Consider the following 26271-nt stretch of genomic DNA (forward strand, 5'->3'; position numbering starts at 1 on the left):
TATGATAGCTCCATTACACTTTAGTCTTATAATGTTATTTTAAATATTTTTATTATTGATCAGAAAAATATAACAATCATACAATCATTGATATTTTAAATAATTATATAGTGGATTTGTTTATAATAGTTTAAATAAATAATTTCTGAAAGATGTAAATTAATTTGGAGTGAGAAATTGAAAATAATAATAATAATAGTTGATCGGTTGTGTGAATCCGTAAGAAAGAAAAATAATATTCATAAACTTTGAAACATGAAATATTTTTATTCGTGATTAATTATTACTCATCAACAAAATCTTGGTTATATAAATAGAAATAAAAATAATATTTTGTTATAAATATAAGCATTCCAATTTCAATATCCTGTGATCACTTGAATTGGCATGATTTTAAAATTTATAAAAGTTTCTGTTTTTGGAGTATAATAATATATAATTGTTATAGTGTACTATAAAAATATTCAAAAATTGGATTTAATATATGCTATCACTTTCGTAAGTAAACATTTTTCTTAATTATTCAGTAGTTTTTAATAATCCAATCTTATCTTATCATAATAAAACTTTAAAAGATACGATCATTAATAAACACGTATTCGCTGCTAATTTACAATACAATTCCTTCGAATGTGATTTTTTCACGGTATATAAAAATTATGTTGATAATTTTAAAACGACACCGAAGAATGGACAACCGAGAGCAAAAGGACTAATTTGTATCATTCTATAATTTTTGTGAAGAATAATGTCAGTACATTCAGATAACTATAACAAAGGCTAGTTAATAATTACTGGAAAACTTTCTGGTACGGATAGCCCAGACTTATATAAAAATTATTAAATATTTTTATGACTCAGCCAATTTAATTATATTAATTCTGTCCTCTGAATAAAATTTCAATACTTTTCTTGGCATCAGTAAGCCGTAATCAGTCTAAACTATCTGTTATTATCACTATGCGCTTTGTTTTTTCTAGGACACCGGTTACAAAATTATGTCCCGCAACATCTACTGTGACGGAAAAGCAAGATTTGTACTAAAATTTATTGATACTAACATAAAAAACTTGACTTCTCTGCACCTTTTGCAAACACAATTGATATCTATATATTTTTTGGGCACGGATAGCCCGGCAATCTTTATCATTCTTGTGAAGTTATTATTTTTTTCACGGAAACCGTTCTATATTGATATTTTCTAGAACACCTGCTGTGATAGGAAGAACCATGGAGACTAGATATCTAGTCTCCATGGTATAGACCCTCAAATGCTATAAAATCAATGTCAAGTTATAAAATGCGCAATTATCCGCCATCTATTAGATTTTCATTGCATCAATTTAAAAAATCTGTTTTACTTTTGATTTCCATGACTAGCCTGCTGGCAATCAGGTAGCGCGACATGACAATGTTTAGTACAACCACTTGACCAACCTTAACATACCAAATCTCATATCCAGTTCTGCAAATTGCCACACACTCAACTTCATCAATTTATTTGTCATGTGATCCAATCGAATAGATTATAAGCATGAAAATATATGCCATTCTAGTAATTTATTAAAAAATGTAATTGGCAGGTTGATAGCTGTACTTCAAATTACTCAACTCTATGCCAGCTTTACTCAAGGAGCATCCGTAACTCGAAATTTTTAATATCACGGTGAAAACAACTGTACTCCAAATTACTCAACTCCGTACCAACTTTACTCAACAGCATGTGGCTGTAAATGAAAAACTTTTTTCAATTCACACTGTATTCAAAGCCAACAGTATTCAATGCAGAGTTTACTCAGCGCTGAATAGATAAATAAGCAAGCCTCGGTAAGAACGAATTCAATCAAAGAGAAATGACCATATGGCGCTGTATGGAAATTCCGAAATCATCTTGAATTTATCAAGATAATATTTAAATAGATTGAACTTGGTAATAAATATAAACTAGTCATTACTTATTAGATTTATTTATAGAAAAAAAAAACTAGTCTATTTTATTATACCTTTATAAATAATTATAAAAATGATAAAACTTGGGTTAAAAATATTAAAATATTAATGAAAATATTTTAATTTTGATAATTATGGTCCAAGATTTATTTTTAAAAATTAGTTTGATTATAAAAACTTTATAATATTTTATTAGTTAAAATTAAGACAATTTTATTATAAAATAACATTTTGTGCACAATTGTTAGCTTAAAATAATTAGGTTTAAGAACAAGTATGTGAAAAAAATTGCTTCTAGAAATATATTTCTAAAATCTTGATTGTGTTGAATCAATAATACTCGTTTTATTATTAATTAAATATTATTATTAACTATAATAAATTTAATTAATAAAAAACACTTATTATTGACTCAACACGATCAAATTTAAGAAATTAGTTATAAGGAAAATTTTTTTCTTATAAAAAAACGCTGGCGAAATCATAATGATTCAAATGTAAGAATAATTAAAACTTATTAAAATTGAAAACAAATGTTCGAAAAAAATCTTAAAATCAGTTAAGAACAGAAATATTAAAAAAATGCTTCCACAAATAAATTTCTGAAAACTTGATCGTGTTGAGTCAATAATAAGTGTTTTTTTATTAATTAAATTTATTATAGTTAATAATAATATTTAATTAATAATAAAACGAGTATTATTGATTCAACACAATCAAGATTTTAGAAATATATTTCTAGAAGCAATTTTTTTTTCACATACTTGTTCTTAAACCTAATTATTTTAAGCTAACAATTGTGCACAAAATGTTATTTTATAATAAAATTGTCTTAATTTTAACTAATAAAATATTATAAAGTTTTTATAATCAAACTAATTTTTTAAAAATAAATCTTGGACCATAATTATCAAAATTAAAATATTTTCATTAATATTTTAATATTTTTAACCCAAGTTTTATCATTTTTATAATTATTTATAAAGGTATAATAAAATAGACTAGTTTTTTTTTTCTATAAATAAATCTAATAAGTAATGACTAGTTTATATTTATTACCAAGTTCAATCTATTTAAATATTATTTTGATTAATTCAAGATGATTTCGGAATTTCCATACAGCGCCATATAGTCATTTCTCTCTGATTGAATTCGTTCTTACCGAGGCTTGCTTATTTATCTATTCAGCGCTGAGTAAACTCCCCTGACAGCCAGCGCTTTCTCAGTAAAAGTGTTGACTTCCAGCAATTACGGTTAATTTATACATCAAGTTGGCGGTAATTCTTCACTCAACAACAGTTGTGTAAGCAAATTGACAGAAATCTACGGCCGCAACTTGAATACAAGTTAACAATCAAACTTGTAGTTAAATTTCCTTTCAACTTTACTAAAATTTGAAGGAAATACTTGTACAGCAAGTTTTGACGTCTATTTGCAGAGTAAGTTATAGGTAACTAATAGGTAATCGCTCGCTTTGCCAACTCTTTCCGTCAAGTTTGCTTCAAATTGCGGACGTAAATTGACAGTAAGTTATAGGTAAGGTGGCTATCAGGGACAGTGCGAATTGAAAAAAAGTTTTTCATTTACAGCCACATGCTGTTGAGTAAAGTTGGTACGGAGTTGAGTAATTTGGAGTACAGTTGTCAACCTGCCATGTAATTTATGAAGAATTGTTTTAATTTAATTCTTAATTATAAATTAACCTGGTAAAAAAATAATTTTTTTATCGCAACTTTGCAAAAAAAGCAGAAACAAAACAATAAATGTGATTTATTCATTTGTTTACTCGAGCGATTTTGCACAAAATTGAAACCTTTGAGAATTTCACTGCTCTCATGGCGATCGTACAGCTTCAATTAAAATTTATTTTACTGTAAAATAGTTGATATTTGTTTAAAAGTAAGTATTTTATCATATTGCATTAATGTATACACAACAAACTTTATAAGATCTTGAAGTTAGCCGTTAGCTGTCAATTTACAAATTTTTTAACAAATTAATAATAAAAAATGCTTCAAAAAATTTTCCCTTATAATTTTTATTAAATTTCACACATGGAATTTTTTAATAAAATTTTTTTACAACAATTTAATGAAAATTAATGTAGCACACATTTAAAAATTTTTAAGATTTTATAACAAATAAGTTATGGCAAAAATTGAGATCTAGAAATTTACAAAATTGCATTTATTAAAAATAATTTTTTTGAACAAATCTTTTTGTTGAATAAAATTAAAAAATTGTCAAATGATAGCTAACTTGAAAGTCATAATAATTTAATTGCTATAAAATGCGAAAAAAAATTTTAATATCTGTCAATTTCAGTGTCATTAAAATTTATAACTAAAAAATTATAGCTATTAATTTGTCAGAGTTGATTTTTTTTTTTTTTTTAATTAAAATAAAATTGCAAGTGTCAATAACAGGGTCTTTTACCTTAATTGATTTGTTGTAAAAAATTAAAAAATTATCAGTTAACTTCAGTATCATACATTTTATATTAAACCATAAAATATGTATGTAAAAAGCACAAATGCTATTTAGGTTCAATTAAAACTTTTTCTTTTTACATTGCCCTTCATTAGAGTCAAGTTCGACGTATAGATAATTTAATTTAATTTATGAATATATTTATTTATTTATTTATTTAAATTAATAATAATGATATTTTGTTGCAGAGTTAAAAATAAAAAGAATTCTAGCCATGGCATCTACAATTTTTAATACCTCACCCTCTCGCAAAGATGCACTTTTAATTGCACTAGGAATTGCGATTGAAAACCATGATGAAAATATTGTAAATGAATTGATTGGCGTACTCAAACAAAGAGATGAAAAAAGTGGATGTTGTACTTTAGGATGGGATGATGGATATCATCTGCTTCGTCAGGCTATTCAAAAAGATAGAGCTATAACAAAACTTTTGTTAGATTACGGAGTGAAAACGAATAGATTATCAAATCAAGCATGCAAATCGCCGCTTCACTTCGCCGTTGAAAATCGGGACTTGGAGATGGTTGAAAAACTATTGAGCAAAGTAACTGCGGAAATTGGAGAAGAAAAGATTTTCAATATGCTAGTTGACAAAGGAGCCAAAGCAAATTTAAAATACTGTGATGGTACGTCAATCCTCCATGTGGCCGTTGAAAGAGGATATGAGAAGGTAGTTTCTAAGATTATTGATGAAAAAAATTATGATATCACAGATTGTAGAAATCTTCAATTGTTAACTACTGCGGTTATGGAATGGGAAGGGAAGTACAAAAGAATTGTGTCAACCCTAGTCAATGCTGGATTTAAAATTGATCCCGAAAGAATAAATGATGCAGCATTTATCCATAAAGCTGTATATGAAGGTTATTGTTCGATTATTGAAGATTTATTGGCACACGGTGCGGACCCGAATATTTTAAATGCGCACGGTAATTCTCTTTTAATGGCAGCATGTGAATCTAAGAAAGCAGATATTGTTAGAACGCTGATAAGAAATAACGCTAATATAAATTATAAAAATTCATCAGGACGCACGGTACTATATTACGTGATCAATAATTTAAAACACAATAAGGATAAATTGTGTTATCACATAAAATTTTCTGATTACTCAGATGACAACTATGAAATTGCCAAAAAAAAATTGGATGATAATTGTACTTGTCATTCTGACGAATGGTTTGAACTTTTAAAAAATTTTATCGATCTTGGTTTAGATGTTAATCACAAAGATCAATACGATTCGACGGCTTTGCATTATGTTGTACATTATAATTTTAATGATAATTTTTATCATTGCGTTAAAGAAGTTACTTCTTTATTATTAAAAGCAGGAGCTGATGTAAAAAGTCGTGATAATAATGGTAACACTCCCCTTCAACATGCAATTTCTAGACATCGTTTAGAGATGGTTGAATTAGTGTTACCAACTGCTAAACTGGATGATAAATGTTACGTAAATTGTAAAAAGCAAACATTCCCTGATAGCCACCTTACCTATAACTTACTGTCAATCTACGTCCGCAATTTAAAGCAAACTTGACGGAAAGAGTTGGCAAAGCGAGCGATTACCTATTAGTTACCTATAACCTACTCTGCAAATAGACGTCAAAACTTGATCTACAAGTATTTCCTTCAAATTGTAGTAAAGTTGAAAGGAAATTTAACTACAAATTTGATTGTTAACTTGTATTCAAGTTGCGGCCGTAGATTTCCGTCAATTTGCTTACAACTGTTGTTGAGAGAAGAATTACCGCCAACTTGATGTATAAATTAACCGTAACTGCTGGAAGTCAACACTTACTGAGAAAGCGCTGGCTATCAGGGTTGCTTCATTCAGCAGCTGATTTTTGTGGGATTAAATTGCTAGAAATTATTTTAAAACAAAAGGAATTTGAAAATTTAGACCTTCAAGGTAAACAATTTTTTATTCGCTTCAATAATTTTTTAAACTTTAATTATCAGGTAGATTTCATAAAAATCAATCTTTTACATTGGTATTTATGTCAGAATTTTGTCGTAATATTCCTTAACTAGTTGATTAAAGCTAAAAAATAACGTTAGTTAAAAAATTTATATCGCGAACTTTTGATAGATAAAAGACAGGTAATTTTTAAAAAATCATGTAAAAGCTCACAAAATTACCTCTAATTTGATGTATATAAAGTTGACAATTATTAGTTATTTTATCGAAGTTAAGAGTTCAATTAAACCAGTTTCAGGCAATGATGAGTAACAACTTACTTGTTGATGTTAAAATAAATTTCATTCATTGTCAGATAAAAGTTATCGAGACAAGATGATAATTCACTCTATGAAATCGACCTTCCATTTCGGGTGTACGGCTGCCCAATTTCACGATACAGTAACTGAAAATTTTCAAATTTTTAAAAATGTTTCTTATTAAAAAAAAGTTTGCACGCCAAATTGATAAAAAATTTGATTTATGAATATAAATATTTTTAATAAAAATTTCTTGAAATTAAGGTCTAAAAATTCTAAGAAATGCAGCAATACTGAAAAAAATCAGGTATACAAATTTTGCAGTTACTGTGTTTTTAAATTGGGCAGCCGTGTAGCCGAATGATGTTTTTTTTTTTTTTTTTTTTTTAGTTATTATAAGAGTAATTTTATTCCAGATATCAATGGTGCAACTCCACTTTCTTTGGCTGTTCGAAATTCATGCCTTCCAACTGTTGAAATGTTATTACTCCATGGTGCAAATCCTAATTTAGCAGATACCAATATGATGACACCATTGCTTCATAATTTAGAAAACCGTGGCCCGTTACCAATTCTTGAAATATTACTCAAATTCGGAGCACATATTAATTGTGTCAATAAGAAAAGCATGACACCATTGACAATCGCAGCTAAATATCACGAGGAAGGTCAACTTAAAATTCTCGAAAAATATGCCGCTGATTTAGATGCGAGAGTTGATGAATCGGGAAGAACAGCTTTACACTGTGCTGCTCAGCACCGACCTGAAGTTTTTTCAGAACTATTTTTGCTTGGCGCAAATATCAATATACTGGATAACAATAAGAATACAGCTTTGGACTATTTGATAGACTCTTTGGTTTCTATATGTAAAAAATCTGAAATTTCATTAGATCCGTTGTGTGAGTCTAGATTGATCACGGTTTACACTCGCGAATATATTAACAATGCACGTATTTATATAGAACATGTTATGAAACTCCAATTAATTAATTCATTTGTTTGTCCGGAAAATCTACGAGGCATCTACATATACGAAGATAAATATGGTTGGATTCCTACTTTCAAACCTGAGAATGATAAAGCATCAAAAATTGAAAAAATAAAAGAAAGGTGTCAAAAAGAAGTAGAATTGATGAAGCAATATATTCTTGAAAATACTAACATTAATGTCTATCAAATTTTAACAAAATGTCCTCATCGTGTTGCTAAGTATGTCTTGGAGAACAACAATGTAATTCAACAATTACAAACTCCGGTTTTTGTTGAAAATTTTCCTGCTTATAGCGATCTATTAAGTCTCCGTATTAAAAAATGCTTAGAGAGAAAAAAAATATTGGATGACGATACTGATTATTCATTTCACCGAATTTTTCCATCTTTGCCTTCCATTTGTATCGATGAAATTCTTAGCTATTTAAGTAATTATGATTTAAAGATTCTGATAAGTGTGTGTCAATTAACCATCATGGATTGTCAGGACATCGAGTCTAATGCTAATCTACCACCCGCAGTTATGGCAAGTCATATTGCTAAGAAACAAAAAATCTAAATAGGTTTAATTTCTATTTAATTAGGCAAATATTTTGAATTAATTTCAAAATGAAATTAAATAGACGTATCTATTTATTATTCTAAATGCATTTTCATTTTTAAATCACTACGGTTCTTATTATTTTATTTTCATGAAAAAGTACCAACTTTTATCATCATACTATAATCATCTTAACAATATTTTTGTTTCAATTAAGCTATGAAAATGATTTATTTTAATGTTAAGTATTTGTGATTTGACTATTTGTTCAATTTTCGTTTATTGTTTGTGTGATTGTCAAATTCTCAGAGCGGAGTTTAAGAAATTACTACTGTTTATTTGCTTAAGGAGGAACACACCACTGTGACAATCGAAAAAAAAAGTGATTTTCGGGAATTTTTTTGACAAGGAAAATAAAGGAAGGGGATCGAATTTTTTTTTATTTCATTAAAGGTACATTAAAGATTATTACCTTAAATTTTGATTAAAAAATATTTAATTATTACAAAGTTATTAAAAATCTCATAGAGCACTAGAAAAAATTTCCTCGTCCATGGTCGGTTCGATAACTCAAAAACGGATCATCTGAAAATAAAAACCTAAATTGCTTTTTAATCAGTAAGGATGTAGTTATTGTCGCAGGTACACGGAAAGAACAAGATGACACTGGATATCATCCTAGATTATACTGAGTGAAAAAAATTTTTAGATAGTAGCTAGTATAATCCAGATTACAATGAGTATAATCCATATATCACCCACTATAATCTGGATTATACTAGCTATCTGAAAATTTTTTTCTCCACAGATATCACTGAGTATAATTTGGGATGATATCCAGTGTCATCTTATTCTTTCCGTGTACAGAATTTAAAAAATTTTTATCTTAAAGGTTTTTTTTTAGTCAGGTAAAAAAAAAAAAAAAAAACAGTAAGAATAGTGAGAAAATTTTCAATCAGTCGCCACTTTTTTAAAAATAAAATTTTTAAATTCCATACGTGCGACAATAACTACATTTTTACTGATTAAAAAACAATTTGGGTTTTTATTTTCAGATGATCCGTTTTTGAGTTATTGAACCGACCATGGAGGGGGAAATTTTTTTTAGTGCTCTACGAGATTATTAATAACTTTGTAATAATTAAATATTTTTTAATAAAAATTTAGGGTAATAATTTTTAATGTACCCTTAATAAAATAAAAAAAAATCCGATCGTCAAATTGGGTATTTGCATGATTTTGATATTTTTACATTCTATATAATTTTTTAAAATTTTTGGAAGAAAAATTTTTCGATTTTGTTCTTAAAAATTTAAATAATTTAATAAATAAAAGTGATCCTAAATTACATAAAAGTCACGTGATGTAAAACGTGATGTGATTGGTGTGACGTCATTGTGCTGTTTGTAGCGCGTATATTTGAATGAACATTTAAGTCATGTATAATATTTTACATTGCTAAAAAACTTAAAGTTAAGTTTTTTCAATTTTAAGTTTTATACATTCTATTTTTAATGCTAGATTTTGTTGAAAATAATTAAAAGTGAAATAAATTTTTGTGAAATGTTTTTTTAAATTTAAAGTGAATGTGTTTGGAGGTTATGAACATGTCAATGTTGTTATACTAAGACTTTTGAAAAGCATCAGTTCAACAGTGTAGTTAGTGATTATCAACGAATTAATAAAAATGCCTCGGCGAAAAGTGGATCCTGATTTTTCCGTTTAACAGAATTTAATGAAACATTTATAAAAATTTTTTCTGGTGTCGATTTACCAGTATTTCTACACGTTGGAACTATACACCAATAAAACTCATTTTTTGACGACATTTCGAGTAATTAAATAATTTTATTTTATTATAAACAACACAACCAGATCTTTTTTAATCAATCACAATTAACACAACAATTGTTTACACCTGCCACGTGTTTACAAGAGATTGGCGCTTAAAATTTCAAATGAAATAAGCACTATGACATCACATACACGAGATGGAGCTACTTATTCATTTAAATATCTGCTTTTTTTTATTTATTAAATTATTTAAATTTTTAAGAACAAAATCGAAAAATTTTTTTTCCAAAAATTTAAAAAAATTATATAGAATGTAAAAATATCAAAAGTTTATGAATATCAAAATCATGCAAATACCCAATTCCTTTATTTTCCCTGTCAAAAAAATTCCCAAACATCACTTCTTTTTTTCGATCGTCACAGTGGATAAAGAAAAGTTTATTTATTATAATTATTTGTAATAATTCGTGATTACGAATGACTTTTAAAATAAATAATTAAACTAATTTCTATTTTATTTTATTTTAATTTAATGATTTTATTGATGCGCGTATGTGGAAGAAATTATAAGACAAGAAGATCTAGAAGTATTGTGGTTGGTCGTCGTTGAGATGAATTTATTTTTACGAGCTCCAGCTTCTGAAATTATTACGTCTGGTCACAAAGTTAAGTCAGAGAAGAAGTAAAAGCAGAAAATTAAAAAACTATTTGTTTTAATTTCAAAGAATTTATATTTTTAAAATTACGTTTATTTTATTTATATGGATGTTACTTAATTGATAATAAAATATTTTAACAATTTAAATAACTGTTATTATTATAATAAAAATAAATACTTAGATTTATTGACGAGAAATTATATTATTTTTAAACTGTTTAACAATTTTACTTACTTGAAGAAAAACTATGAAAATTTTTTCTCATTTTTAATAATCTAGATATTTTTTTGAGTGTAAGAATAATAAATTTATTAAAAAAAAGTAGATATTTATTATTCCAAAAGATACACATTTAGTAAAATTTTAAAAATATCTGAAATGTGTGCTGAAGATAAATTTTGAAAAATTTTTTTTTCACAATAACAGTTTTATAGGATTTATTACGTATAATAAAACATGCCTGCATGAAGATTATAAGCTCTTACGTAAAGTATCTTTTTAAACATATTTAAAGTTTAATGACCATAAACTTTTTAATTTTTCAATAGTAATTAATATTTCATAAATTTACAAATTTTTAAGTATGTTTATTAATTATAGAATTATTTGTTATAAAAAAATAATCATGGATGAATAAACCAACTAATATTGGTTAAATTTCTATAATCTTCATTTATCAGCAGATAGTTAAAATAATTAGAAAAGTATGTTTGTAACTTCTTGAAAATAGCTTCATGAAATGGAAATAAACTTTCGCTTATACGCTACACTTGGACTAGTGAGTCTACTGTAAGAGTCAACTAGCATTCGCAGATCTTGATTGCTAAGAAAACTTAATATTTCATCAATACAGTTGTACGGTAATACAACAAAATGATGAAAAAAATCGCATTTTTCAATCAACTTTCCTCTTTCTAAGCCACTGTAAAACTTCGCATTGAGCATGTCAGCATACACGGGAAATATTAATTGATAATCATTTAACTTCATAATATCAACAATTTCCTTATTTTTGACGTATCTGGCAACTCGATGAATACTACTTGTTAAAAAATGAAAAAAAGTAATATTGCTGTTGCCAATTTTTTCATTTTTTATCGCTTCTAATTCTCTACTTTCCTGACTACTGCCATCAATTTCTTCAACATCGGACTCATCATCCAAATCATCGTCACTTTCATCCTCAATATCAGAGCTGATTTCATAATCTTCATCATAGTCATCATCGTTATCTTTAGCTTGTATTTTCTTGAAATATTTAAGAGCTCGTACGATCTCTTTATCAATATAAAACCCAGCAGCTTGTAGCTTTCGAATGTGCTGTCTGTAAATTTCAACGATATTTGAGCATTCATTAACATGAAAAGAAAATTGCTCATGCCGTGCGTTGCTCTCATCATACCAACTTCTGTACCAACGATTCCTATGATAACCCATATAATCACAATAACAATCAGAACTGTCACAATCTTCACACGGCGAATTGTAACTGTCTGAGCTGCTAAATTGAAACATTCGTAATAAAGCTATTTTGCCTTCGTGAGACGCGCTCATATCCGCGCCATAATTTAATAAAATTCTTACTTGATCAGCTCGTTTATTTTCTGTAGCAATGTAAAGCGGTGTTTTTCCATCCAAAGATTTAAAATCCGTGTTGGCGCCGAATTTCAGCAATAAGTCGATAATTTCTGTAGACAAATAAAGATTCATCGCTTTATGAAGAGCAGTTGTTCCTTTATCGCTAATAAAATTAACATCTGCGCCATAAACCAGTAAATCATTAATTATATTTTTACAGTTTTTCATCAAAGCAAAGTCAAGCAATGGTTTGTTTTGGTAACCAGTATAATTAACATCAGCGTTAAACTGAAGAAGAGTATTAGTAAGTTCTTCATTTCCGTCCAGTATTGCTATCAATAGAGGTGTTTGACCATCTAAGTCTTTGCAGTTAACATCAACATTTTTAGCCAACAAAATTACCACGCTTTCTAATTGACCATTTTCAGCAGCAATGTGGATAGAATTTCTACCTTGTGAATCTGTAAAATGAACATCAGCGCCATTTTCTATTAAACATTCAACCAAAGCCGGATTATTTTTAGCGGCAATCAAGAGCGGAGTTAATCCATCTTCATTGACACAATCAATGTCTTTGCAGTGTTTCATAAGTAGTTTTGTAATTTCAGTATCAGCATTACGGTCAACAGAAATGTGAAGACAAGTATCACCAGATTCATTGGGTGCATCAACGTTGGCATTGAATTTTATCAAAAGTTCAACGATCTCAGCGTGATTAGATCCAACAGCTAAATGCAGCGGAGTAAAACCGCTTATGTCAACAGTATTTACATCTGCATTGTGATCTAGTAAAATCGAGACGCATTCTAAAGGTCCATACTTGGCTGCATAATGCAAAGGCGTTGAATTAAACTGATCGACAGCATTCACATCAGGTTTGTACTGTAAAAGACTTTTAATAATATTTAAATCTCCAACTTCAGCAGCAAAATGCAACGCAGTCACACCATGGACATCTGTAGCTCTGACATTTGCGTTTCTACTCAACAAGTTGTCGACAATTGTTAAATTTTTCACCTGTGCTGCCAAGTGTAATGGCGTAGTTCCCTTTGAGTTAGATACGTTTACTTTAGCGTCGTATTCTAGAAGAATTTTCACGGTTATCTCGTTATTGTTTTGAACAGCCATGTGAAGAGCTGTTTCACCTGTCTCGAGTCTTGCATTAACATCAGCACCTCTTTTCAACAGAATCGAAATAACAGACAATTCAGAATTAAATTGAGGTGCTTCCTCAAGTGACTGCGGAGACTGTTCAATTACTGCCGAGTGTAATGCTGTCCTTCCAAGTTCATCATGCCCAGTAATGTCAGCACCGTAATTTAGTAAAAGAGAAACTATTTCAATGTGCTCTTTATTAGCAGCTATGTTGAGTAAATCCGGGTCATCCTTGATGTAAGCTTCATTAATTAGCAGCAATCTAGTTATTTCAACATCAAGATTTCTTACTGCGTAAAATATTGCCATTTTTCTTCTATTGTTTTTAAGATTCAATTCTATGCCATGTAATATCAGTAATTCAACAATTTTAAATTGTTGACTTTTGCAAGCAGTGTGGAGAAGAGTAAACCCACTGCTAATTTCTCGAAATGTTGGTGAATTAATATTTGCACCCATCATCAAAAGATCGCTCACTAATTTAACGTGTCCTTTAGCTATTATAGTGTGGAAGAATTTAGAGTCATTGATGGAATCAGGGTCTAGTTCAAAGTCATGTTCAAGCAGAAGCTGTTCAATTCTTTCATTTACTGACAATATAGCAATCCTAAGACAGCCGCTGTTGGCTTTTTTGTTAACAAAGCTATGTTTGAGTAAACATTCGACGATAGGTGACACGCCGGATTTTACTGCGGTGTAAAATAATGATTGACCATTATTGAGAGTTACATTTGTTTTGGCGCCATTTCTAACAAGCATACAAAATATTTTAGATCGAAACGACGAGATAGCAGCTTGAATAGGTGTCGAGCCGTCTTTAGCAGATGTATTGACATAGGCATCTTTGGAGATCAGTACTTCAACTATTTTATCATAGCCTAATTCAACTGCTACGTGAAGAGGAGTTTTTCCGTGTGTATTTTTTACGTTGACGTGAGATCCTTTGTTCAGTACCAACTGCACCAGCTCGAGATCTCCACACTTAATTGCCAAGTGAAGGATCGTATCACAAGCTCTTCCGTGAGGACTATTTACCTTTGCACCGGCGGCCATCAGTGATCTTGCTTCTCCGGTTTTTTTTCGTTGCAAAGTACGACGCAGCTCATAGTACGTCTGGACGTTAGCTGGTTGATTGGACTTGGACGTGAAATAATAACCTGACATAATGTGTCAACTGAAAAAAATCATCGGTGCATGCAAAATTAGATTTAATCATTTTTATAAAAATTTATTTAGCAGATAATGAAACTGAAGTTAGCAGACGTCTAAAAATTTTTGATTTTTTTTATTAATTAAATTACAACTAAAAAAATATGTATAAAAAATTGCTCTGATATTTTTTCAAGTTTTTTTTACATGTGATTATTTTTTTTTTTTTTTAATTTTTTAAGTGAAATTTTTTTTTTGAAAAAATTTATAAAAATTTTGAAATGTCGACTAACTTCAATGAAAATTAATGTAGCATATATTTCATAATTTTTAAAATTTTATAAAAAATAAATTATAGCAAATAAAATTAGAAAAAAAATTGACATGTAGAAATGTAAAAAAATTAAAAATGCAATTTTTTGAAACAAATTTATTTGTTAAAAAAAAATTAAAAACTACTTAAGTGACTGCTAACTTTATTGTCATCAATTTTGTATTTAAATTAATTTTTACCTTTTTTATGAAAGTTAATGCTCTTAAACTTTTATTCCGTTAAATGGAAATCTTTGTTTTCTTTATTTTAAGCATTCATACAACCACTGGACAAAACAATTTTTACAGCTTTGTTTTCTTAAGTGTGAAGTTAGATATTCTTGAACTTTGATCGCAAACAAAGAGTCCTAAAGTTAACTTTTCATGAAGAGACGGAAGCTTCATGTGAAAGAGACCCGTTTTAGTCAAATTCCTAAAATTCCTCCGCTTGAGAGCAGCATAAGTAATGTAAGTTTTGTCTAGCAGATATTTTTAAGTAAAAATTAAGAAGATATGAAAAAATAGATAATACTATAGTTAGAAGTCAGCTGTTATTAATTTTAAAAATTTTTTAAATAAATCAATTACAATAAAAAAATGCTTCTAAAATTTTTCACTTGTAATTTTTATTAATTTTTACATGTGAAACTTTTTATAATTATTTTTAACGTGTCAACTTCAGTGTCATTAAAATTGTTCTAAAGTTATATTTAGGAGAAAAAAAAAGAAAATTTCAAATATGCGTTCTAATTAAAAAATCTAATATTAAATTATGTAAATTTTGTTTTTTCTGTCAAAGATGTCTGTCAATGTCAGTGTCATTAATTATTAAATGACAAAAAAAATCATTTAGAAAATATTACAGTAATTTGTAAAATAGTAAGTTATTATTTATTTTTAATTCAATTTTATACAGTAGTTTTATAAAAATAACTATTATACATTTAAAAAGTCAGAAAAGTAAAATTATTCTTTTAATTTCAGAAAATTTATTATTTTGTATTATTAATTATTAATTAATACAAGATATTTTATTGTCCATATACATTATATATATATATATATATATATATATATATATATATATATATATATATATATATATATATATATATATATATATATATATATATATATATATATATATATATATAACGTGAATAATTTATCACATACTTATATGCACTAATTTAGACGCATGCGCATACGTCGAAAAGTGTACACAACTGAGCTCTTCTCCAATCTACAAGGCAGACTGACGACTGACGTGAAATATATAAATGCTGGACTTAAAAAGTTTATATAGCGATTGTTTACAATTTCTAAAATATCAGTCAAATCTATTTAGTTAATTTTCATGTTTGAAAATTAATAATTAAATTCAAGAGGACTCTTGTGATATAAAGTTCAAGATATGGCCGAGCGTGGTGTTTATTTAACTCATACGACTTATGTAAAACCGACAATATTTGAGATAGTTGCCCAGGAATCACTCTCATTGACTCTAGAGCAAGTATTTAATAAATTTTATTCGTTTTTAGTAACAAGTAATCCAGATAAATATGGATGGCTCCATCGATGGTCCGATGAAGCTTTTTTGCTGTGTAATGGAGTAGTTCAATATTTTTATTTGAAAAATTATTCTGCATCTTTTGCTGAAACATTTTATGGATTAAAAAGAATTGCAACTAACAATTCACACATTGAAAGTGAGTTATCAAGAAATAAAAAAATTTTACATCTTATCATTCTAATTGTTAATCCTTACATAAAGTCAAAGTTCCAACAGCACAAATTGGATATTGTTGATGGAAAAATTCCAAATGAAAAATGGAAAAAATTATTGAAAATTTATTTTGTAAAAATTTACAAAGTTATTCATTTTATGTACAGTATTGCTGAAACATATTATTACTTACGATATCTAATAGATGACCTAAAGAGTCCGACTCCGTTATTCCATTTACTGTCATCAACATTGACTTACTCTGATCCATTTAAAGCTACTTCTTTGAGAGAATTGTTCAATAAATGGAAAGTTAATAAAAGTGCGAGCGAAGGTGTTGAGTTACTGCAAAGAGGATTCATGACAACTCTTGAGCTGGGTGCATTTTTACTTCAATTTGTCAACTGGTGGAATCAAGAAAATTATCACACTAATCTTACGTCATTGCCTGTACCTCCATTGCCTTCAAGTCGAGACGTTCATATGCAGTTCAAAGGAGTATGTCCAGTTTGTTTAAAAATTTTGAATGTTCCAACTGTACTCTCTGTGTCAGGATACGTATTTTGCTATCAGTGCATTTTACCTATAATACTGCGTGAAAACAGATGTCCAGTCACTCATTATCCTGCAAAAGAAGACGACATAATTAGAATTTACAAAAATTAATAAGTTTATTATATTCAAACTTCCTGTAAAAATATTTTGTAAAATAACTGTATTTTTTTTAACAAAATACGATTTTTAAATAAATTTTTTTTTATCTGAATTGAAGTAGAATTTTTTACATTTTTCATCCGAGATTGAAAAACTGGCCCTAAGTGTTTATTTTACATCTTAATGTCATTCAGAAATAAAAACATTTAAATTCAGTCTAGTTTGTAAAAATTAATTTATATTTTCTGTAGTTATTACATTTCTTTTAATAAAAAAAAAAAAAAAAAAAAAAAAAAAAAAAAAAATTCATATGATACTGAAATTAAGAGACATCTGATCATTTTTAGAATTTTTTTAACATATAAATTATACCTAGTATGTTTTTGAAGAAAAATTGAAAAATTGTCAAGTTTGTTAAGGTAAAAGATCCAGTTATTGACACTTGCAATTTTATTTTAATTTTATAAAATTACAAAAAAAAATTTCACATGTATAAAACTTGAAAAACTATCAGTGCAATTTTTTAAAAATGTCTTATTAGTTGTAATTTAATTAATAAAAAAAAATCAAAAATTTTTAGGCGTCTGCTAATTTCAGTGTTATTAAATGACACTGAAGTTGGCAGACATTAAAAATTATTTAAAAATTTTTTAATGGTGCAATTTTAAAAACAATAAAAAATTAAAAAATTTCACATGTGAAAATTAATAAAAATTACAAGTGAAAATTTTTAGAAGCATTTTTTTATTGTAATTGATTTATTAAAATTTTTGAAATTGACAGCTGACGGCTAACTTCAGTATTATGTCATTAAATCTAACTTGTTAAAAAATATAAATTTTCATACCTAAGTATTAAAACATGACATTAAAATTGACAATTTTTTAATTTTTTTTAACAAATAAATTTCTTAAAAAAAATTGCATTTGTAGTTTTTTAAAATTTCTAAATGTCAATTTTTTTTTGCCATAATTTATTTGTTAAAAAAATCTTTAAAATTACTTATCAAGTATCTGCTAAGTTAATTTTCATATTAAAACTCTAACTTAAGTTACACTTTTAAAAAAATATTTTTTTTTCAAATTATTCCAACAGTCGATAAAGTTCGATTATGGCGGTAAAACTGAGCTAACGCCATCTAGATTCAAATAAACAAATTCACAGCCAAACCCGGAACGTGACGTGTCGTTTTTCATAAAAACTCGGCACTCCTCGTATCTCGTTTGATCAAACACACGCACACACCCTCATGCAATGTGCCTATCACATGTGTGAAAGACAAATCCACAAATGTCAGCCAGTAGCGTCGGGCTTTAACTCACGCACGTAAGCAACTGTATGTGTAAGTGAAGCCGTAGTAAACCGACTGTAGTAGACTCACGAAAATTGCGTAGAGTCCGGTAGTCGTGTATAGTATGGTGTATACATTAGTCGCGTGTACTGTCGATGAATAAAAATGTATTTTTTTCAATTAAAAAACTAATTTTGGGATTTTTAATTTTTGTAAATGTTGAGCGTTTACAATTATAAAAATATTTATCGATTGACCGCAGTGCATTTTTAAAAATATAGTAAGTATATGACTCATTTATCCCGTTATAACCACATTTTTTTGACCTCATGGTCTCTTTAGTTAATATTTAATTACTGTTATCAATTTAATTACTGTGTATCTTTTTTTAGAGAAAAAAAAATATTTTTTTATGTTACGATCTGTCAGACAAACACTAAACGAAGAGATTGGCGATAGTTTGTGTGGGTTTGTCTTATAAGATCTAGTCTGGGTTATGATGCCGTAAGTGCCTTTGTGTTAAATTTCAATGCGTTGGTGTACGGGGAGAACGAACCTATATGTGTGTACAGATTACCTATATCACTTACACCTACGTATGTAGACGTGTGCAGTGCAGGGGGTGATGACCAATCGTTTTCAACCTGTAGCATTACTGTATTACTATATTTGACAATCCATGGCCACTTGTTGAATTTACATTTAATCTTTTGGCAATACAGAATTATATTCGGTTAATAAATATTCGGCAAATTTTTATGATATTGATAGCAGCAGATATCTGATAATTACTTACTTTTTTAAAATAAATAGATTATTTAATTTAAAAAATTTTTTGTAATATATTTGTTTTGAAAAAATGAAACTTTTGGATGACTGCTTTTTAATTTCAATATTATAATTTTTTTTTTTTTTAAATAATTTAAACTATAATAATAATATATTAATAATTGAAAATAATAATATTAACATTCCATAATTCAATATTATTACTTTTTTTTTTTTTTTTTTAATAATTTGAACTAATAATAATATTAATATTCCATAATAATTAAAAAAAAATAATTTTTTTGATTAATACAATAAAAAAAATTATTGTAAAATTGATTTAAAATCATTTTATTAAAATTAGAATTTTTTTAAAACTTTTTTATTAAATTAGAATTAAAAATAACATTTTTTTATACTTTTTATTGGTTTGTTGATATTAAAAATTAATTTGAATTTCAAACCAATATAAACAATATCTAACATTAATATGAGCAGTAATAAACAAACTCTGGATACCGCTCATATTTATTTACATTCAACTAAAAAAAATATTCATGAATTTTTATACTAACAACATGCTAAAATTTATTAACAAATTATTTTTAAAAATTACTAAACGATTAAATCTTTTTTTTTTTTTTATTTAAATATTGCTGCCGCCTTGGAGTGTTCTTTTTAAGTGAATAATATTCTATTATATATAATTATTACTACTATTATCCATGTGTACTAATTATTTTATCTTCATGTTTATTTTTATCGACATTAAAGGATAAATAATTAATTGTTATCTTTTCATTTTATCTATTGGATGTTTATTAAAAAAAAAAAAAAAAAAAAAAAAAAGGTGAATTTTATTTCTAACCAATTGTACGGATACTGTACGTATTCTTGAATTAATAAATATTTACTTACTTACTTACTTACTTACATTAATATGAGCAGTAATAAACAAACTCCGAATACCGCTCATATTTATTTACATTAAACTAAAAAAAAATATTCATGAATTTTTATACTAACAACATGTTAAAATTTATTAACAAATAATTTTTAAAAATTACGAATAATTTTCTTAGTCAACAGTAAAAACCTGATTTAATTTTATTGTATCGAAGCAATAATACATCTATTTTTTTCTATGTGGGAGATTTTGATCCAAAGGGAATGACCGTAAAACGGGGGGAAAGGGGAATAAATACTTAAGGGTACAGCGTAAGAGTCATAGTAAAATAGTGAGAAAAGAAAACCCAAGTCGAAGAACTCGAGGGCGTGACCCCCCAGTCTCAGCCTGAGATTTGATAGTTGGGTTCAACATTCTATTCTGGGAAACAAGTTTTCAACCGCTGGGAAATCTTTTTCATTTATCGAAAGTAAAAAAGATGGGCCTTGATAAAAAAAAAAAAAAGTAAATTCATGTCTTCATTTACGACACTGATATTTTCCATATGTTAAGAATTAGTACGCGTGTTTCTATCATATTTTTTGTTATTTACTTAATATTAAAATTCAACTTTTAATTGATCACTTGAATGAAAGAATGATAACATTAAAAAAAAATTTTTTTTTTTTTTTTTTCAGAAACAATTTGTGTGTTTAAAAAGATAAATAATTTGGAGGAATTACCTGTTCAATCACCTACAAAAGCGAAGTTTTAAATTCAAGAAATAAAGATGTTACGTACCGAAAGTTTTGACGATAGATTATCAAACTCACCAGATGAAGAGGGTTATGATTTTTATCCCATCGAATCGGGACAAGGATATTACCTCAAATTTACACCACCGTCAGATACAAAATTATGTACACGTCTTTACCCATCGCGTCTATTGAGCAGATCAGTGCCACGACGCAACCGTAATTTAATAAATTTCAAAATAAATCGTTCGTTGCAATTCGACAGCAGCATTAATTCACAGGAACTACGTCGTAGAAGTGACAGTTTTTTATCTCCAAAATCCGTAGGACACTCACCGATAAACAGGAATGTACCATTAAGTCGTTCAGCTAAAATATTGAAAGCATTAAACATTGAATACAGCCCGGTGATGAATAATGAATACAAGAAAATAAATAAAACATTGAAATTTGATTTGTCGCCAAGTTCCAGTAGATTTAAATCGCCAATACCTTCAACTGCGTCTAATAGTCGTTGTCAATTATCTAACTCAAGTATAAAATCATCCGGTATTAACAAATCATTAAATTTTGACAGCTGTGATGATTCTCCGGTGGCAAGTGCACATGAAACATCAATAGAATCTATCGACGAGAACCAAAACCAAGCACCGTCTTCGCAGAAAAGCAGGAAGATAAAGAAAACTTTGAGTTACTTGTCGTTAAGTTCAAGTGGCAGCGGTACGTCATCGTCATTTGAATTTAATTTGCTGTCGTCGCCGGGTCTGAGAACAGAATTACGTGAAAAAATAGATGATATTGTGGTAACAAGTATGATGTCAACGCCACAATCTAAATTATTGTCCGGTCATAAACAATTAATTAATAATGATGAAATTGCTGCAAGTACTCCAAGGAATTTGTTTAAAGATTTTGCAGATGATGAGATTGATGCTGATAAAGATAATAATGACAATGATGATGAAGAGCGACCGGAGACACCAGTGAATATTATACGATTGATTCCAGAGGGTATGAGTGCTATTAAGAAAAGCCATCGTAAGGTAAAAAGATTTTTATTTTTTAATAAAATTGAATTAGCTTTTGAGTATATTTCATAGAAATCTAACTATTGCATTGGTCCTCATGACGGAACTTTTAAATATTTCGCTATATGTCGACTCAGCTCGTCAAGTAGATTCAAAAAATGCATATCGACGTTCTAATTAGCAAATTGTCTAACTCTATTTTAGAAAATCTTCCATTTGTATAAAAAAAAACACTAAGTTAAAAATTTATTATCGCTTTAAAAAATCATTTAATATCTAATAGAGGTTTGATGTCTTTTTTTTTTTTAAATATACAATCCTAGTAGTTTTTTTTTTTATTCATTATGAGATCGACTTCCATTTCGGCTGTCGAATGGCCTTTTTTTTTTTTTTTTTTTTTTTTATATATTATTTATTAACTTCTAACTAAATTATTGAAAATTTTTATATTCACAGGAACGCTTCACTGGACGTTTTATGAATCGTATAAGCCAAAATTCGGCAGAAGAACCTCCAGAAATGGACATTGACTCAGAAGAACGAGCTACGACGCCTTTAACAAGTGACGTTCAGAAGAGTCCAAACTTTAGCATCCATTCCATTAAAAAATCTCATAAAAAAGATAAAAATAAAAAAAAATTGTGCGTTAATCAATCCGAAGATGAATTATCAGACACTAGATCTCTCTTTGATCACTCGAGCATCGAAGAAGAAAAAGTAAAAACTAACTCACCGAAAAGTAAGGCTCTTGCAAAAGTCAACGAAGAAGTAGAGTTTCAAACACCTCCTAAAACCAGACAAAATGAAACCCAACCATTTACTCCAGCGACGCCGAAAGAAGGCACATCAGCTGTGATGACTCCAGAAAATCGTATTGACTATTTAAAAAGGATAATGACTGATTCTATTAAAAAATCACACAAAAAACTTAAGGATTCAAATAAAAAGACATTGTTTAAATCACGTTTGACTGAGAGACAACAAGAAATCGCTTCTATACAGACAAACGGATTGAATTTAAATGAATCCCCTGAACGAGAAATAAATCCTTCAAAATCTCCGAATAGTGATGCTGAAATACGTGCTGGTACGCCAGAAAATATTAATTCAAGTAGAATTTTAATATCTAAATTCAGTTCTGTTAAAAAATCACACAGAAAAGATAAGCACCGTAAAATTGGATTTGCACAGCGTCATATTATGATGAATGACAGCATTGAAAGCTCAAGTCCTGAAATAGAACCTTGTAAATTTCCCAGTAAACGTTTACTCAATATTCCCCGGATAGATATTTCAGCAGCCAGTACTTCTAACTCTTCCAATGATTCAACGTCAATTCACCATAACAATAATCGTTACCAGAGTCTCAATCAGTCAGTATTAGACTCTGAAGACGGAGATTTTAAATTGATCTCATCGCCAAATAAACGCAAAAGCTCAAATTTCTCCAACAGCACGTCTATTGAAGAATCAAACAGCGAATATAAGTCGATAGACGATCAGTGTGCAGACGAAGAGGAATTTAAAATGTTTACGCCAATTAAAAAAAGAAAGTCTATCGGTAAATTTAACAAGAATAACACTAATGAGTGTGTATTTTCTACACCTAAAAAACCAGTTGATGACCTGTGTAGCGATAGATGTGAAACTCCTAGATTAGGTATCAATATTTTATTACCTGGGCTCAATAATCACGTAGAAGAATATAAAAATTATAATAATAGTAATAACAATATTGAAAATAAAAAAAGAGATGACGCAATTTGTGAGAGGGCGCAGAGTGATGGTGATGCGAATGGTAGGCAGACACCGGATAATTTAAACCGTATTAAAATGATTTCATCATTGAGCTCGATTAAAAAATCACATCGAAAGGATAAGTGGGCGAAAGTACGCACGCGTGAGTCGTCACGTTTATTAGTTAAGAAAAATAATAATAGTCTTAATGTTAAAGATGATTTTGAAGATCTCAGTATGGTTAATAACACGAGCTGGCGTTCAACTAATCTTACCTACGACTCCAGTTCTGACGATATGGAAAAAAATGAATCATCGGAGGAGCCACCAAGTCCTAAACCATCAACTTCCTCGATTAATAATCATACGGCTGCTGGTAGCAATGCAGGGCCAGTAGCTACTCCGCCTAATTGCTTACAAGTAAAGAAGTATTTAATGCTGGTACAGAATACTTCAATTAAGAAATCTCGAAAGAAAATGCGGGAGAAGAAGAAGCATGACTCGATCATCGTTGGTGACAATGATCAGGATGATGGTAACTTGTCTGATGGTTCTATTTTTGATGAAGAACAAAAGAAAAGCGATTATGATAGTTCAGGGCTGATGGAAGATAATGATGTCAAACTCTTAGATGATGATAATCATGATCACAGTGATAAGGTATTATTTATTTTAATTATTGCTCTAATTAAGTCTAAGTTCTTATGTAATTAATTTAAATCAGGACGTTTCGTCAGTTTTTAATATATTTAATTGGATATGGTTCATTTTATTTATAACGGATTCTATATTGTTATGCCTTGGGAGAAAGGTTCAATTTCTTTTTAAAATAACTTACACAAATTTTAATGTCTAAACTATAGTCACATTTAAATATTTATTTGGAAAACTAATTATTAACTGTTAAATTTTAATTAAATTGTTAGTATTCATTCTGGGCTTAATTTTATAACACAATATTAAAGTAAGATCTTTGATTACAATTCTATAATTTATTCTTTAAGGTTTTCTGTAACCAGGAAAGCATGACAATCCGTAGTGTATTCTATGAGTTCCATTCTGTAACTGGTTAAAAATTTATTAAAAAACATACATTGCAGTTTTAAATATCATTACGCCGGCAATTTTGAAAGATAACGTTGAAAAAATAAAAAAAATCTACAGTGGCATAATAAAATATAAAAATAAAAAAAAAATTTTTTTTACATTAAATAACGTCATGCGCAGTAATTTTTGTAAATTAAGAACTATGTGTTTTTATATTGTAAAATTTTAAGGTCAGAATAAAACTGACGAAATATTGCATGTTAAAATAAATTAAATAAAAAACATAACATCATTTTGGTCTACAACAACCTGATTTAAATAAATAATTTTTTTATTTTCTTAAAAGATTATGTCAATTAACATTTTGTTATTTATTAAATTTCTTTTTTCTGCAGATATTATCAAAGAGTACTTACTCAAAATCTCTTAACAGCAATCAATCAAACGATGGCTCTATTTTTGGATCTGACGATGAAACAAATAGTCCAAGTAAACAATAATTTCTAATGGAAAAAACAAAAAAAAAAAAAAAATTAGGAAATTGATTTATTAATTAATTTAATTTTTGATCAATTTTTTTATTCAATTGATGAGCGGTAAGCTTATTTTTTTAAAACAATAACAATAAATTGAATACTGTCGTGATTAAAAATGGTTAATAAATCAAATCGAAGTTATTTTTACTTTGATTGAAAGGAATATTATCGATAGTTGAAAATTTTTCAATGGAAGAGAAGATTCATTTGAAATATTTAATTAATAAAGACGGTTAGCTGTTCTATTATAAATACTGAAAAAAAAGTGCCTTTAATATTCATTAAACTTCGTAGACTGCTAAAGTTTTCTTGAAAAAAGTTTTTTTTTTTTTAATTGTTTTTATTACATTTCTCATTTTCATTACTCGATAATTTGTTCTCAATTAATAAGTAAGTTCTAATATTTTATTATTTTATTTGTAACTTGTCTCAGTGCTAGTGTAATTGTGATATGTATATATTGTTCTTCGAAAAAACAAATTCAAAATCATCAAATAAAAAAAAAAAAAAAAAAAAAAAAAAACAGAAAAAACAAAAAAATCGAAAAAATACAACACAATTACATATATCAGAAAATAATTCATATTAGTTTAAATAATTAACTTGTATTTTATAAGAATAAAATTTAATTTTGCGGGTATTAATTGGATTGGTACATAATTATTGTTATAAGAGCTTTAAGAAATAAAATACAAAAATTATATTGAATATATTATCTTTAATGTTTTAAAATTATCGTCACATAATATTTTTAATCGATTATTATAAACTTTTGTTCTTGCAACAATAAATATTGAATATGTTGATTTATATTTTTATTTATTTTTTTTTATCCTGATCCTTTACTTAATAATGACTTCTTTTTATTTAGAAATAAAATTTATAGTATTTTGAAGATGGAATTTTCAAAATAAAATATTTTTGCTACGATTTATATGTAAAAAAAAAAAAAAAATACAATAAAAAATAAAAAAAAAGTTTGCGCGCCAAATCAAC

At 27.8% G+C, this 26271-nt stretch overlaps 4 protein-coding genes across 6 annotated transcripts; 3 read left to right on the forward strand and 1 right to left on the reverse strand.

Annotated features, from left to right (window-relative positions):
* LOC141533199 (uncharacterized) lies at nucleotides 1–26085 on the forward strand. 3 transcript variants are annotated; one of them, XM_074251939.1, is made up of 5 exons: nucleotides 18594–18798; nucleotides 18911–19022; nucleotides 20871–21970; nucleotides 22412–24352; nucleotides 25135–26085. In XM_074251939.1, the coding sequence occupies exons 3-5, from the start codon at nucleotides 20963–20965 to the stop codon at nucleotides 25237–25239; spliced, it is 3054 nt and encodes a 1017-aa protein (XP_074108040.1). In that variant the 5' UTR covers nucleotides 18594–18798; nucleotides 18911–19022; nucleotides 20871–20962; the 3' UTR covers nucleotides 25240–26085. The 3 variants fall into 3 exon arrangements, with proteins under 3 accessions (XP_074108049.1, XP_074108040.1, XP_074108034.1); XM_074251948.1 differs by lacking the exons at nucleotides 18594–18798; nucleotides 18911–19022 and adding an exon at nucleotides 1–498; XM_074251933.1 differs by lacking the exon at nucleotides 18911–19022 and having other exon boundaries at nucleotides 18595–18798.
* Nucleotides 3697–10802, forward strand: LOC141532821 (uncharacterized). The gene is made up of 4 exons (XM_074251356.1): nucleotides 3697–3849; nucleotides 4629–5980; nucleotides 6172–6358; nucleotides 7083–10802. The coding sequence occupies exons 2-4, from the start codon at nucleotides 4655–4657 to the stop codon at nucleotides 8216–8218; spliced, it is 2649 nt and encodes an 882-aa protein (XP_074107457.1). The 5' UTR covers nucleotides 3697–3849; nucleotides 4629–4654; the 3' UTR covers nucleotides 8219–10802.
* On the reverse strand, nucleotides 11053–15304 carry LOC141533190 (uncharacterized). The gene is made up of 2 exons (XM_074251922.1): nucleotides 15049–15304; nucleotides 11053–14560 (listed from the first exon to the last, which is right to left on the reverse strand). Exon 2 carries the CDS (start codon nucleotides 14548–14550, stop codon nucleotides 11386–11388), a length of 3165 nt encoding a protein of 1054 aa, XP_074108023.1. The 5' UTR covers nucleotides 14551–14560; nucleotides 15049–15304; the 3' UTR covers nucleotides 11053–11385.
* On the forward strand, nucleotides 15530–17339 carry Pex12 (peroxisomal biogenesis factor 12). Its single transcript, XM_074251961.1, has 2 exons — nucleotides 15530–15726; nucleotides 16042–17339. The coding sequence occupies exon 2, from the start codon at nucleotides 16262–16264 to the stop codon at nucleotides 17237–17239; it is 978 nt and encodes a 325-aa protein (XP_074108062.1). The 5' UTR covers nucleotides 15530–15726; nucleotides 16042–16261; the 3' UTR covers nucleotides 17240–17339.
* Nucleotides 26086–26271: the final 186 nt, after the last annotated feature.

This window comes from Cotesia typhae, unplaced genomic scaffold (genome assembly GCF_013202065.1).
Source record: "Cotesia typhae breed Kobodo isofemale line unplaced genomic scaffold, CoteBio_Ctyphae contig_122, whole genome shotgun sequence".
In the NCBI taxonomy this organism is placed as follows: domain Eukaryota; kingdom Metazoa; phylum Arthropoda; class Insecta; order Hymenoptera; family Braconidae; genus Cotesia; species Cotesia typhae.